The sequence below is a fragment of the Pseudochaenichthys georgianus genome, chromosome 8 (assembly GCF_902827115.2).
Source record: "Pseudochaenichthys georgianus chromosome 8, fPseGeo1.2, whole genome shotgun sequence".
Lineage (NCBI taxonomy): Eukaryota > Metazoa > Chordata > Actinopteri > Perciformes > Channichthyidae > Pseudochaenichthys > Pseudochaenichthys georgianus.
This window is the reverse complement of record NC_047510.2, coordinates 4,530,126-4,544,797: the sequence shown is the minus strand read 5'-3', so window position 1 is coordinate 4,544,797 and position 14,672 is coordinate 4,530,126. Positions and strand designations below refer to the sequence as shown.

The 14,672-nt window shown below is 42.5% G+C and overlaps 1 protein-coding gene across 4 annotated transcripts in view; it reads right to left on the bottom strand.

Annotated features, from left to right (window-relative positions):
* carm1 (coactivator-associated arginine methyltransferase 1) overlaps positions 1 to 13,371 on the bottom strand; it is a 42,699-nt gene extending 29,328 nt beyond the window's left edge. For 2 of the 4 annotated variants that reach the window (XM_034088963.2, XM_034088964.2), the window contains exon 1: positions 13,145 to 13,370. In XM_034088963.2, the coding sequence (XP_033944854.1) occupies positions 13,145 to 13,286 (142 nt within the window). In that variant the 5' untranslated portion in view covers positions 13,287 to 13,370. Of the gene's footprint in view, positions 1 to 13,144 lie in introns of all 4 variants that reach the window. The other 2 variants (XM_034088965.2, XM_034088962.2) reach the window with 2 other exon arrangements.
* Positions 13,372 to 14,672: the final 1,301 nt, after the last annotated feature.

The window sequence follows — 14,672 nt, the reverse complement described above, 5'->3', positions numbered from 1 at the left end:
ACAATTATCAACCAACTGTGTGTGAGTCCGTCTCCTGTCCCTGAGTGTGAGGGTTCCTACTGCAGGTTTAAAAACACAAATATATAGTTTCATGAGTTACTTGCAGCTGGTCACTGTACTTTTTATCAAACTTACGGAAGTGCTTGTGTGGGGACTATTTTCAGCGGCGGACACATCCACATGAAGTGCTCTTGTGAGTATTTGTGGCTGCAAGAGGGTGTGTGTTGTATAAATAAACCAGAGTGTGTGTTTATGGTAATGGAGGAACCGAGCCAAAGCTATCTTTCCGCTTTAGGAGAGAGACGTGTGAGGGAAGCATTATCACCACCACTGTGTGTACGCTGTGGCTCGTCTTCATCATACATTCATAACTGGTATTACTATGGAATTCTTATGGGATATTATTTTGAGTGAAACTCGCCAACTAAGCATTTAGTTAAAGGTCTGCCTGTTTAAAGTTTGAAACATTTCATCACTTGGTTTTTTAAGATAAATAACTTACTATTTATTTAAACGGTGACCTGCTTTATAAAGAAGACACGGTAATAGATGTACCATGTTTTATTATCATACAAACATGGAGACAATTAGTAAGTCACCATTGACTGTTAAATGTTCAGTTTTTAAGTTGATGATTTTAGGAATATGGAGTCATTCAAATGTAGTGTGATGAAGACCTGAAAGGTAGTTCATAACAAAGATTTTTGGTTCCCCTGGCATACAAGGGGAATTTATAACACATGGGCAATGGTCCATCTCTAACTGTGCCTGTGATAACCACACATTTACATGACAATAGATGATATGATTGTATAAGACTTTTACGAAGAGCTGCTGTGATGCAAGTCCAATTTCAGACTTGATCTGACCAATAAAGCATTATCGTATCGTAATGATCAATAATTATAAAACATATCATATACAGTGGGGCAAAAAAGTATTTAGTCAGCCACCAATTGTGCAAGTTCTCCCACTTAAAAAGATGAGGCCTGTAATTTGCATCCTAGGTATACCTCAACTATGAGAGACAAAATGAGAAGAAAAAAATCCAGAAGATCACATTGTCTGATTTTTAAAAAATGGATTTGCAAATTATGGTGGAAAATAAGTATTTGGTCAGTAACAAAAGTTCATCTCAATACTTTGTTATATACCCTTTGTTGGCAATGACAGAGGTCAAACGTTTTCTGTAAGTCTTCACAAGGTTTTCACACACTGTTGCTGGTATTTTGGCCCATTCCTCCATGCAGATCTCCTCTAGAGCAGTGATGTTTTGGGGCTGTCGCTGGGCAACACGGACTTTCAACTCCCTCCAAAGATTTTCTATGGGGTTGAGATCTGGAGACTGGCTAGGCCACTCCAGGACCTTCAAATGCTTCTTACGAAGCCACTCCTTCGTTGCCGGGCGGTGTGTTTGGGATCATTGTCATGCTGAAAGACTCAGCCACGTTTCATCTTCAATGTCCTTGCTGATGGAAGGAGGTTGTCACTCAAATTCTCACGATACATGGCCCCATTCATTCTTTCCTTTACATGGATCAGTCGTCCTGGTCCCTTTGCAGAAAAACAGCCCCAAAGCATGATGTTTCCACCCCTATGTTTCACAGTAGGTGTTCTTTGGATGCAACTCAGCATTCTTTCTCCTCCAAACACGTCTAGTTGAGTTTTTACCAAAAAGTTCTATTTTGGTTTCATCTGACCATATGACATTCTCCCAATCCTCTTCTGGATCATCTAAATGCTCTCTAGCAAACTTCAGACGGGCCTGGACATGTATTGGCTTAAGCAGGGGGACACGTCTGGCACTGCAGGATTTGAGTCCCTGGCGGCGTAGTGTGTTACTGATGGTAGCCTTTTACTTTGGTCCCAGCTCTCTGCAGGTCATGGACTAGGTCCCCCCGTGTGGTTCTGGGATCTTTGCTCACCGTTCTTGTGATCATTTTGACCCCACGGGGTGAGATCTTGTGTGGAGCCCCAGATCGAGGGAGATTATCAGTGGTCTTGTATGTTTTCCATTTTCTAATAATTGCTCCCACAGTTGATTTCTTCACACCAAGCTGCTTACCTATTGCAGATTCAGTCTTCCCAGCCTGGTGCAGGTCTACCATTTTGTTTCTGGTGTCCTTTGACAGCTCTTTGGTCTTGGCCATAGTGGAGTTTGGAGTGTGACTGTTTGAGGTTGTGGACAGGTGTCTTTTATACTGATAACGAGTTCAAACAGGTGCCATTAATACAGTTAACGAGTGGAGGACAGAGGAGGCTCTTAAAGAAGAAGTTACAGGTCTGTGAGAGCCAGAAATCTTGTTTGTTTGTAGGTGACCAAATACTTATTTTACCGAGGAATTCACCAATTAATTCATCCAATTAAAATCCTACAATGTGATTTCCTGGATTCTTTCCCCCCATTCTGTCTCTCATAGTTGAAGTGTACCTAGGATACAAATTACAGGCCTCTCATCTTTTTAAGTGGGAGAACTTGCACAATTGGTGGCTGACTAAATACTTTTTTGCCCCACTGTATATTGTTCTGAAATGGACATGAGTTCTTTAAATATATTTAATGCTAATCATTTAGAATTTTACTTGAGTACTTGAGTAATGAAGGACATTTACTTGTAACAGAGTATTCTTACACTCATGGCACTTTTATAAGTTCAACATCTGAGTACTTTTCCCACCTCTGAGGATGATATAAAGCTGGAAAGTGACTACATCTAGCTACTGTTCTGCCCCGTCAAACACTTGTGTAGCGGGAGAAGCCTTTAGGTGGTGCAGCAGGCTCACAGACTCAGTTAGCAGCCTGAAACCTCCGGAAGGATTAAGAGCAGCCCGGCAGATTAAGAGAGATGCATCCTCTGGGAGAGAAGCCAGCAGCCACGCAGCACGGCTCTCCTTCCACAAGCCGACCACTAACACCGGTGAACAAGAGACAAGATACTGAATGTTTCCCGAGGACATGTTGACTGCAGGGGTTAGGGATCAAACCCCTGACCCTCTGATTTGTACACACAGTTACCCCTGAGACATAGTCGCCCACATAAGGTGGCAAAATGTAGGAACCCCTTTCTTTGTCACGGTTGACTACTTGATTATAAAGTGAGAGAAGTACAGGTATACAGAGATGAACCTGTACATCTGCATTTTTGTTAAACATTTACATTTAATTATTGGCAATTTTATATAAGTAAATAAGGTTTTGGCGCTGCGCCCTCTTACTTTCGCCCGGGTACTTTTTTAATTGGAAGTACATTTTCAGTTACAAGTGTTTTTGTTTTTTTTAATAATTTTTACTCAAATGTAGTGTGATGAAGACAAGAACAGTGCTTGTTTACGGTTCAAATCATACAAGTATCCTGCTGTAAATGTGTTCTTTTGAATGTATTAACTGTATCTGCATTGATTGATAAGGCTCCCAGTCGGTTTCACTACAGGATCCCCGAACTCACTGGAAAAGGCAGGGAACTTTCTCCATCCCATGGAGCTGACAGGAAAACTATATTTTGCCTCCAGTCAGCCAGTCTAGTTAATTATACACAACACTGCTAGTGATGTAAGAAGATATGTTGATACACTTGAGTAACGCAATATTCAGGGCTCGACATTAACGACTGCCCGATGGCCCGGGGCCATCTAGTATTTAGCTCGGGCAATGAAGCCTCACCTGCTGGTTGCCCGATTGGGCAATCTATTATGCCAGTATCATGCAGCTCGCGGATCCAATAATGAGTGACCCGACAGTAAAACTAAACACATATATAACTAGTTTAGGTAGTTGGAGAGGTAATTCAAATAGCTACGTGTGATATTCTAACCTGAAGTGTGTGTTTTGTCCACTCACCGCTGCATGTGATTATGCAGAGCTGCGTGTCGACTCGTCAGCAGCAGCTGATCTCTCTCTCCTGTCAGATTAGACTCGTGTTTATGTCCATATCGATCAGATCCAGCTAGTTCTAGCTAATAATATGACTACCTGCTTATTAAAAAGACACCTAAACAATAAGCGTCGCTAAACTCGCTATGCAACCGGGTGAGGCCACAAAGTATAGCACAGCATTATGCATTTGTTTACATGCCCACCGGAACCCCGAGGCATTACCAACAGATCAACGCACAATCAACCCATACAGGACATCTCTTTCTCCACATTAAGTGTTAGACATTAGAGTTGACTCTTCTTGTCTGTCACATAAGTGGCACAACTGAAGCGGTATTGCGCTAAGGGGAAATTATTTTGACCATACATTTTGACCGAAGAGATTTAGATTTGCCGGCTAACGGGAACTCTGACGTCGCCATTTTGTGTGCTTCGCGGATGCGCTCGTCTCCTCTCGACTGCTGCTCGGGTCTGCTCGGTCAGCTTCCGGATGAGGAGGCATTCGTTCGACCAACTTACAGTAGATAACATTACAAACACTTTTAACAGGGGCCATAATAGTGTAAATAATGTTTGTTTTGGCAGTTATAACTGAATGTAATGTTTTCTACTTTTTTACATCTGGGAAGGCATTTGCCTTCATCAGATGGAAAGTGTCTTGACCAACAAATTAAGTATTTCTTATAGCTATGCAGGGCATGCAAGCGAGCAGGGGCGGCGGGTAGGCTACTGTAGGCTAGGGAAGGCTAGCGCTGCTATGCAGCCACCTGTGCACTGTTCAACGAAGCCAGTTCAACAGACCCTGGATATGTTTGAGTTATCTTAACTAACCCTAACAAACGAGATCTCGCTAAGCGGTCCTACGACGCTGGTAAATCAAGCCAGGGTTTCTCTCTCCTGCTGAGAGGGCGTTCACGTGAAAACCAATCACAAACAGGGACAAGTGAACTGACAGCACAGCGTCATACTTCATTAATGAAAAGTAAACTAATATTAGACAAATATGAACTTTAAACATCCATGATTTAAACATATAATCCAGGAAACAAGCCACATAGTTGCACCTGTAAGGTGAATATATAACAACTGGTTATAAAATAACTATCGAGTGTTTGAAAGCGTACAACAGTTTTATGATATCACTGCCCCATCTAAGACACGAGTGGATCTGACTTTAAATTACATTTGAGTTGAGTGTTTCGTCAACTTAATGTGTTGCTTAAAAATAATACTTCTGCATACAGTAGGCAATAGACGTGTTCACACTGCGGTACTTTTCCCACAAAGGTTCATGCGAACTTAGTTCATGATCGCGTTCACACCAAAAAGAGCCGGTACTAAAAAGTAGTTCATGCGAACCTTTTTATCCCCTCGAAAGTCCCTGCTAGAGAGCAGGGACTTTCGAGCGGCTCTTTTTTGAGAAAAGAGCTATATTTCTGATTGGCTGGGCGGATTGCAAACCACGCCCCGTAAAACTCCCAAAAAGTTTTGTGAAGCCGCCATTTTATTATCCTCGCATTAGCATTATTAGCATTAGCCCAGCGCAGAAACGCAGAGAGACTAACTTATGGCAACACAAAATAAAACATGGGAGCGGTGGAGATGAGGAGGTGTCGGCGTTCTGGCGATTTACTCGGAAGGCTTCAGTAGAAGCTGCTGTGACTCCCAGCAGCTTCTACTGCCAGTCCCCAACTCCGGGGACTTCCGGTCGGGGACTTTGGGCGGCAGTATACGCCGTGAAGTGGTTTGCAGCCTGCCAGTAAACCCAAAGCAGAAGAAGAAGAAGAAGTGACATCAGCAGCTTCATTTGCCTAATCCACCCCCAGGGACTTTTTCTGGTGTGAACGCGATCTGTACTTAGTTCATAAGAACTAAAGAGTTCGCATGAACTAAGTTCGCATGAACCTTTGTGGGAAAAGTACCGCAGTGTGAACGCGGCTCATGTGACAATGTGATTGTTGCATGGCCAGATACGGCTCAGCTGACTCAGAGAAAGAAATATATGATAGCAGTGTGCGAAAAAGTACACGTCCCACCGTCCGGGACGTGTTATTTACAATATCGGACAAGTAGATCTTTCAATTGACTTGTCCGGCGGACAAGTGGCGTTTTTCGCCCTGATTTATTGATACATTCAGTTTACAAAAGGCAGAACTCATTCGCAAATTGTACGTGTCCGCCATTGTTCGTTTAGAAATGTTAGTTTCGGTTCTGCTTGTCGATTCCTAAGGAAATGCATCTCGCCGCTTTCTGTACAGTTAGACGGGGGCGGAGCGGGCGGGAAGTGTAGCACAGTGGCCGGGTTGGGAAGCAAAACTCGGTTCCGAGGAGGAACAAATAACAATTGTCCGGTACCGGGATTAATAAGCGTTGTGAGGACAGGAGGCGAGGCCGAGCCCCTCTGTCTGTCTGTCTGTCTGTCTGTCCACTATCCCTTAACCCCGTGACGTTTCACTCAGAGGTCAAGGAATAGACGATAGGGTACGATAGGAGCTGATTTTTGGACTATGCGACTGCAACCCAGGCTTTAGCTGGGACAAAGCCGCATCTCTCTCTCTCTCTCTCTCAAAATGAAGGTTATTAAGCGTTTTAGCTCCTGTGTTGTTAATACTGACCTCCATTTCCTTTATGAAGTGAAGCAGCCTCCCTGTCTGTGTCCTCGCTATGTCCTCACATCCCCGGACCCCCAGACTCGGAGGAGCACAGGGATGTCAGTATTGTTTATGAAGCAGGGTATAGAAAGTACATTATTGAAATGAAAATACTATTTCTTTACTTTTACAGACAGTGAGCAGCTGGGCAGCTGCAGCAGGTGTAAATAAATGCGTGCAAGCGTCTTTGAGTTGTAGAAAAGCACTAGGCCTATAGGCTATAAATATAATGTATTATTATTATATGTCCTATGTGTTGGACATGTGTGGTTGGACTGTGTCTCACAGGCAGGTTGCAGTGTAGCATCAGAGGACACTGGGCCAATCGTACATTCTCAAACTGCACCACTTAGAACTAACTAAACAATGCAGAGATTATTTTTATATAATTGTGTTCAATAACCGTAAGATATGCAACAGTATGAAGTGATTTGTAAATAGGAATACAGATTTGACTTAATGTTTTCATAAATATATTTTTCTCCCAGTTTGTCACGGGACTTATTTTGACCCTCTCAAAGAACCGGAACCGAAAATAACCGGAATCGAAAAGCAGAACCAGAATCGTTACAATACAAACGATACGCAACCCTTTTTGTGATGCAGTAAAATGTTACCGCTCACTTACGTTGGCGGTGTCATAAAAACCATGGGAAAATGTAAAATACGATGGCGAAGAAGAAGATTCCAGTGGCCCAGATTTTTGTCCATTCTGGACAAGTGAAAAATGTATTCGGACAAGTACATTGCCAAACTCACTTGTCCATGGACAAGTACTCTCTAAAAACTTTTTCTCACACTGGATAGGCTATATTATGATATTATATGATCGATGATGTGATATGAATGATAAGTGCGACACGTCGGCGTCTTCTCTGCATACAGCAGTTTAAACTGTATTTCTTTATCCTGTAATATGACTTGATAGATTTAAACTCCGCACACTGAGCTCTGATTGGTCAGCAGGTGGTGCTTTCACTGAGCTGATCTTTTTTCTATAGACGCCGGAGGCATGCGGCGTCAGGTAAAACAAGTTATTCAGCCTTCCCAAACCTGAGCCTCACGCGCCACCTATGCAAGCGAGCAAACACAAACAAGAACAAACAAACAAGTGAAATGAAGAATAAAATTGAAATTGTATAATCAGGGTTTCCCACACAGACTATACTTGGGCGGGCCGCCCAGGTATATTAACGACCGCCCAAGTATATTTCGCGACTTTTTTTTTAAAATAATTGTTTACTACTTTTTTTTTATTTGTCCGTGACCACGACGCCATCTGCGATCGATTAACTTGTGGACAATGATCCCTCGCTCTGATCTCGCCTCCTTCTGGCCTGTTAAGTGGCCTGCCTCACACAGGGTGACTGGCTGTCCACATGATGTGGCCTGCCGACATGGCCACTGTCATACAGATCATAAATCAAAGCCCTTGATTGGTCTCTGTGTGTCATTCAAGCTCGGGATAACCTCAGCTCAGATGAGGTAAATGACTCTGAGTGTTTAGATAGTTAATTTAGTTCTCAGTGGGTCTCAAACGGTGTGGTCACCATTTATGTAAACACATATTTCCATTTGAGAGGGTAGTGATTGGTCTAATGCAGGGGTCTTCAACTAAAATTCAACGAGGTCCAGTTAGAGAAAATCTCCCCATGCAAAGGTCCGGAACATCAAAATGTCTAAGTTGCTTCATGAATTAGTGTGATATATATTGAAGTGACCTGTAGCTTTATCAACGTCTGCATGTAATCAACAACTGACTGCCAATCAAATAAAGAAAGTACAATTAAAAAACAACAATATTTATTGTCAATTAACATTACTTAAATACTGTGGATATGTGTAATGTTTAAATATTGAAGTTAAATGCATCAATGTGGTGCACTTTGAGAGCAACATTAAGAGATCTATGGATACATCTCTCAACACCCATATGAAACAGAACTGTAGCATATTTTCCTTTTTGGATATTTTACAAATCACTCTCCTTTTAAACTCTATTCTTGTTATTTTTAACAACTTTTTTGTTGCTGTCATATGGTATTTTATACCTGTTTTTCATTTAGTCTCATTAATAACTATAATGATCATATCAAGGTGTGCCTTAACCTCACTGAGCTGAGGTTATTTGAGCCTCTCAGGAGAGAGCTCTCTTCCACCTGGTTGTAGAAAAGCTATACATTAGCATAGCTAGCTAACCAGATGCTAATAACAACAGATCGCCACTGTGCTTACAACTAAAGACACAGCCACGCAAACACTGCGGCATGTGTACGGCTACTTATGGGTATTGCAATATTTTAAGGGCTGGAGCGGCGTTCCGGTGCTCAGCACTCCTTTCAGACGAGACATATTCCACGTGAAGACACGTTACGCTCGTGTTGTGTTCATGAACCTGTCCTTGGCCAGGAAAAACAGGTACTCGCTTGTTTAATTATTTTTGCGGTCTAGATTTCTTCTTCTTTTTTGAAGTGAGAAGTTGTCCGTCTGTCGGACTGACTCCCTCCCCCCCACCCCCAAAACGAAAACTTTTCGGTTCTCCACGAATTACACAAGTCACCCAAATCAGCGTTAAAAAAGCGGGAGGCGCCGAAAAATCCCCTATTAATGTATTGATTATAGCTCCGGGTCCGTATAGGTCGGCGTCTGGGTCCGGATCCGGACCGCGGTCCGCCTGTTGCCGACCCCTGGTCTAATGGATGGTGAGGTGGGCTGAAGATCGGAAGGCTGTGAGTTCAAATCCCACCAGGAACACCACCACTAGTGTGCCCTTGAGTAAGGCACTCAACCCTTAGTTACTCCGGGGAGAATGTCCCTGTAATCAGTCATTATAAGTCGCTTTGGATAAAAGCGTGAGCTAAATGAAATGTAATGTGATTAGTAAAAATATGCATGAATAAATAAATAGTTAACTAGGTGAAAAAAGGTAAGATACACTTTTAAAACGTGTTGAGAGAAAACTAGTCTTTGCTGCTGCCTCCAAGAGGAGCAGGGGGAGAGGAGGGAGACAGGAGAGGCTGATTCAGGAGCACAGACACACTCACAACTATAAATGAACCAAAATAAATTAATAAACAAGTTTCAGTGTTTTTTTCATATTGGAAATGGTATGTTATTGGTTATGGCCATGATTTTCTGATTATTGAAATGTATACAGTTCTGTTTAATATAGGTGTTTCCATAGATCTAGTCTCTTTATTTTCACCTCAAAATGCACCAGATTGATGCATTTAACTCCAAAATAAAAAATAAAATCTTACCGGGGGGGCATGCCCCTGGACCCCCCATAGAGGATTTGAGGTCGACCCCCACTAAAAATCACATGGATAGGTTCCTAAATACATTTATAATACATTTATTTTTTAAAAGTAACCCATTTCCATATGTTCATGTGTGGGTAGTAGATTTAAACTATAGGGCTATCATTATGGGCCCTGCATGTACCTGTTCGCTCTGCCATCGCGTGAAGGGTCTGCAAACAAGCGACCAACAGAAAGGTTAATGTTGTTGCACGTCACCTCACACACCCCCCCCCCCCCCCCCCCCCCCCCCCCCCCCCCCCCCCCCTACCACCACCCCCACCCCACCCAAGTATATTTCAGTTATGTGGGAAACAGATCTGTGGGAAGCACTGGCAGTTAATGGACCAGCACCAGAGGTGTTCCCATACACACAGGTGTTGGAGCTGTTCTTCATGAAATCCCAGAAGGATGAAGTGCTCTGACAAACAGTGCCATCTTTGCGCAAAATGATTATACCGGAATGAAAAGTCAATAAATAAACATGTTGTTAAGACTTTTTGGGCCATCTCCCAAAATCCTTAATGTCATGCACTGATATTATTATACTATTTGATGTTACCCCGTCTATCTTTAGATTTAAGCACGGCCACTTCCGAAAGCATCAACACAGCGTCAGTGTTTTCACCCCACCAAATATGAACTTGAATGAAGCTATATAAGCTACCATCGCTTCCTAGAGGATCTTTATCAAATTCAATTGGTGAAAATAGCCCTTTTTTTAAATATGAAAGAACAGCATAATTATGCAGAGCCTAAGTAAATGTTAATTATTTTTGTAATATTAATTCATGTTGGATTTAAAAATAATGAACTAGAAAGCAATATGTAGCCAACTAGCTAATTTAGTTTGTCACATTTTGTACATGAGGACAGTATTTGAGTACATGTACCTTGTTACTTTCCAACACTGTCAGAGGATAACAACAAATATTCAAAATATTCCTCTTGCTGCAGATGGCTGTAACGTTTTTCATTTGCGCCGACTGATAAACAGCCCATAACGTATTTTCTCAAGCTAGAGTAGACATGATATTACTTCTGCATGGTTAAAATTAGGGATGGCACGTTTCCTTAATACATACATGATCAGTCACGCTGAGCCACGTTAATGCGGAAGTGAGCTTGGTTAGATCTAAACTGGATTGGAAAAAAGTGCAGCGATAGTAATGATAAGATCCCACTGGTCGCTCACCAAAGCCAATAAAGTTCTGTTACTTGCCAACCGTCCACGGCTCCTCGAGAAAGCAGAGACTCACGGGGAGAGATATAGCACTAAAGTAAGGCCATAAGTTGCAGCAATACTTATGGAAGGAGTACATGAACAACACTGATGCTCTGTCGGCTCAAACAGGAGGATCAATGCTTTATTGTCAATGGCAGAAGCAAACCATTATAACTTCACCCCTTACGTTCTAACCTTTCACAATAAATGCCTGATTACTACAGTAGGCTTTACTTATTAGAGGGAAGTTCAATTAGTTCTGAGCATTTAAAGCAACTCAAAAAAGAGTTCACAGCACTGCCTTGCATTGAAAAACCTGATTATTCTAAATGGCAAACATACTTCTGTTTTGGATTTTCCTGCAACAGAAAATCACATGTTTACTTATTCTCATACACTTGTTCGGGTGCATCTCTGCACACAGCACAACAGCTTAATAGGGGGCGTTACCTATGCTAATAATACACTTGTTATAATCCAGTGGATTGTTCGTTCGGCACACCATCTGGGAGGTTGAGCATCTGGAATTGAATTCTCTTATTTTGTCTCTTAAAATAAATTATAACGGAAATGTCAGGCAATGTAACAGCTGAAGCAACTAAATGAGAAACGTAATGGCCGTATGTACATTTACTTATATTTAGTACACTGGGAAATGTGTTAATTTTTACATTGAATATTGTGATTTCATTTTCAGTAACATACTATTAGACATATTAAGAAGAGAAGCTTTTCGTATTCCTGCACATACACTCGTTCAAATTGGGAATGCATAATTAATTGAAATTGTATCGAAATAGCAAGGTAGAGCAGGTTTGTTACAGGCTAAATGTGTTTTCAAATGTCATTTTTAAATGAAGTTATGTTGAGATGCAGATGTTTGGGCCTACAAATCGTATTCTACAGACTTAACAAAACATTGTATGTTCTCCTAAAAACATAAAACAATAATTATTGAATATATTTGTCTAACTATAATGACAATTATTCTTCAAAAATAGTAATTGCTATTAGTAATTTTTTCCAATGTTTGCAGCCATTGCCCAAATGCAGTTCAACTACTCATTGATCTGGTCAAAGTTTGATCAAATATTTTATGTATGACAGATATGTTATTTAGTGGCTGATTAACAGTGTGTTTACCATACCCATAATTATCTCATCAGTCTTTTTCCCTTTACAATTCTAGTACTTGATTTTTCTCTTAGGGATAAATTAAACTTAAAAAATATGTCTATGTGTGCTGCCAGAGATGTGTGGGGGCGGTTTTCTCTGTACCATTCAAAGTGGATGCGGGGTGTACCGCGTCTGAGCGGAGGAGGTCTGTGTCGGCAGCTGCTGCTTCTTTTCAGCGGGACATCCCATTGACTAAGAAAAGCCTCCCTCCCTCCCTCCCACCACACATGAGCGAGGGACCCGGCTATTGTCCCAATGAGAACAAAGATGAATGTATAAGTAATGAGGGCCCGGCCTCGCTATGCTACCCAAAATACCACTATATCCAAAAAGTTAAATCTTCACAAGTGTATGTGTTTACGGCTCCTGGCTGAACGCCGCGCTGTGCAGGACTCAGGAGGGATGCCCTATGGTCCACACAAGCTAAAACAGCAAATAACACGTCTCTAAGAGGAACCCAGAAACATGTTAAATTATTATTATGAATGTGACAAAATAAACGTTAGTCAGACATATCAAGACGTTAGACGACCGTTGGTGCATCACCGGGTTGGTGGCATTGTTTAGCTAACGTTAGCATGGAGCTAAACACAACTTAACGCCACTGGAGTGACTAACTCCGCTCACGTCCCAGGTTAGGTGCTAGCTGTGTTGGTGTGGGAGCGGGCGGCTGTGTGGGAGTAGAGAGCTGGGGCTCTAACAGCGTTAACACGCCATCAAACGAAGACAATTGTGGAGTTTATGGGGCTCCCTCGTGATGAACATGGGGAGGCGACGTGGTTCTCCAAAACGGGTTAGCTTATTGGCGGCTAACACTACGTATGACCAGATTAGCTTTATAAGCATTAGCACTGCATAGCATTAGCACTGGCAGTTAAGACAGGCCGAACATCCGAGAAGCCACTAAAGGTCAACTCACCATTGGAGAGATTGATGAGAGCAGCATCCTGTGTGCTCTTCACTTCCAGCCGCAGGGGCTGCTGCTCTGAATGTCGCTGTATGTCTCCATTCGCGTCTCCGATGGAGAGGAGCCGCACGCCAGGGAACACCGAGACCGCCATCTTCGATCTGGAAGTGGAGACAGGTCGGTGGCGCTCACATCCAACCAAAGCCCTAGGAAGTGCGCCGGACTCTGAGGAAAATATTCGTTGTGGCCAAACGGCGGTACTACACTTCCGTATCAGTCGATGGGCCCTGGAAGACTTTTTCTAACATTGAGAAGGAGACGTCTGTAAATCGTTGGATAATTTTTTTTTAACTAAATAAACTACCCAGTATGAACATTTGTATAGCCCTTATTAAAAACATTTGGTCCTCAAGTTGTAAAATGTGCTAATAACGTTATTATGAGTTATTTTCCTGGGCATTATGAACTCGGCGGACCTAACCCACGGGACCGCGCCGCCCGGCACGTTCATGTGACGTGTTTAGTACTACATGAGTTGTACTTTACCATGGATGCACAATAAGAACGGATTATATGATTACATTAATACTTTCGTGACGTTTCGCTCTCTCAAAAGTTGGGCCATGTTGTCTTCATGCGCCAATGAGCAACTCTCATAGGAATGAACGAGGCCCCACCCTGATCTAACCGCGTACTGCTCTCTGCTGGAGGCAGCAGGCCAGACTTCGCTCCAACAGCGCAGCCTGGCGGTCAGACGCGGCATGTCATCCTCTCACTTTCATTTTACACAACACTTTTACCTACCAGAGGTAAATTGGGCCCAGGCCCACCCAATTTACTCATTGGCCCACCCTGAGAAAGCTTCGGTGTCATTTAAAAAAAAAATGTATTCACCCATGGAGAATATCCAAGAATTCAAAGTGAAATTCAAGTGAACAAATATCGAGTTTAATTAATGTTGTATGTGTTTTGTCCTCTGAACCAAACTCATTTACGGTAAAAACTGATTGTTGGTTCCGGCGCGCCATAATAACGTGAGAGAGGCAGAGCTGCCTGCAAAATAAATGATGGCTCGAATTTCACCAATGAACTTTGTTTTTTTTTAAAAAGCCAGACTCCAAGAAGAGCCCCCACTGCCCTCATCGAGCAGCGATCTATACGATCATTTTCTGATAACGATGAAATAGCCCCGCCTCCCTCTCCCCACGTCTCCCTCTCCCCACCTCTCCTGCGAGATGGGTCTGGATCACAGAGAGGTCTGGATGCACACCGCAGCAAGGAGGCGGATCCTAAAGGGGGCGGATCCTATAGGGGGCGTTTCCTAAAGGGTTATGAACCCCGCCCCCCACGCATTCTAGGGATGTGAATGACTCTCAGCTTTACTGTGCCTTTTCTTTTTTTTCTGCATTAACTGCTGCCATCGTGTGTTCAGAAATTGTGTAGAAGCCTTAATGTTTCAAATTCAAAGCCCTATTTCAAAGCTCTATACCAAAAATGAGAGGCTTTATTTAAACTAAACACGTGTTTACTTGAGAGTTCA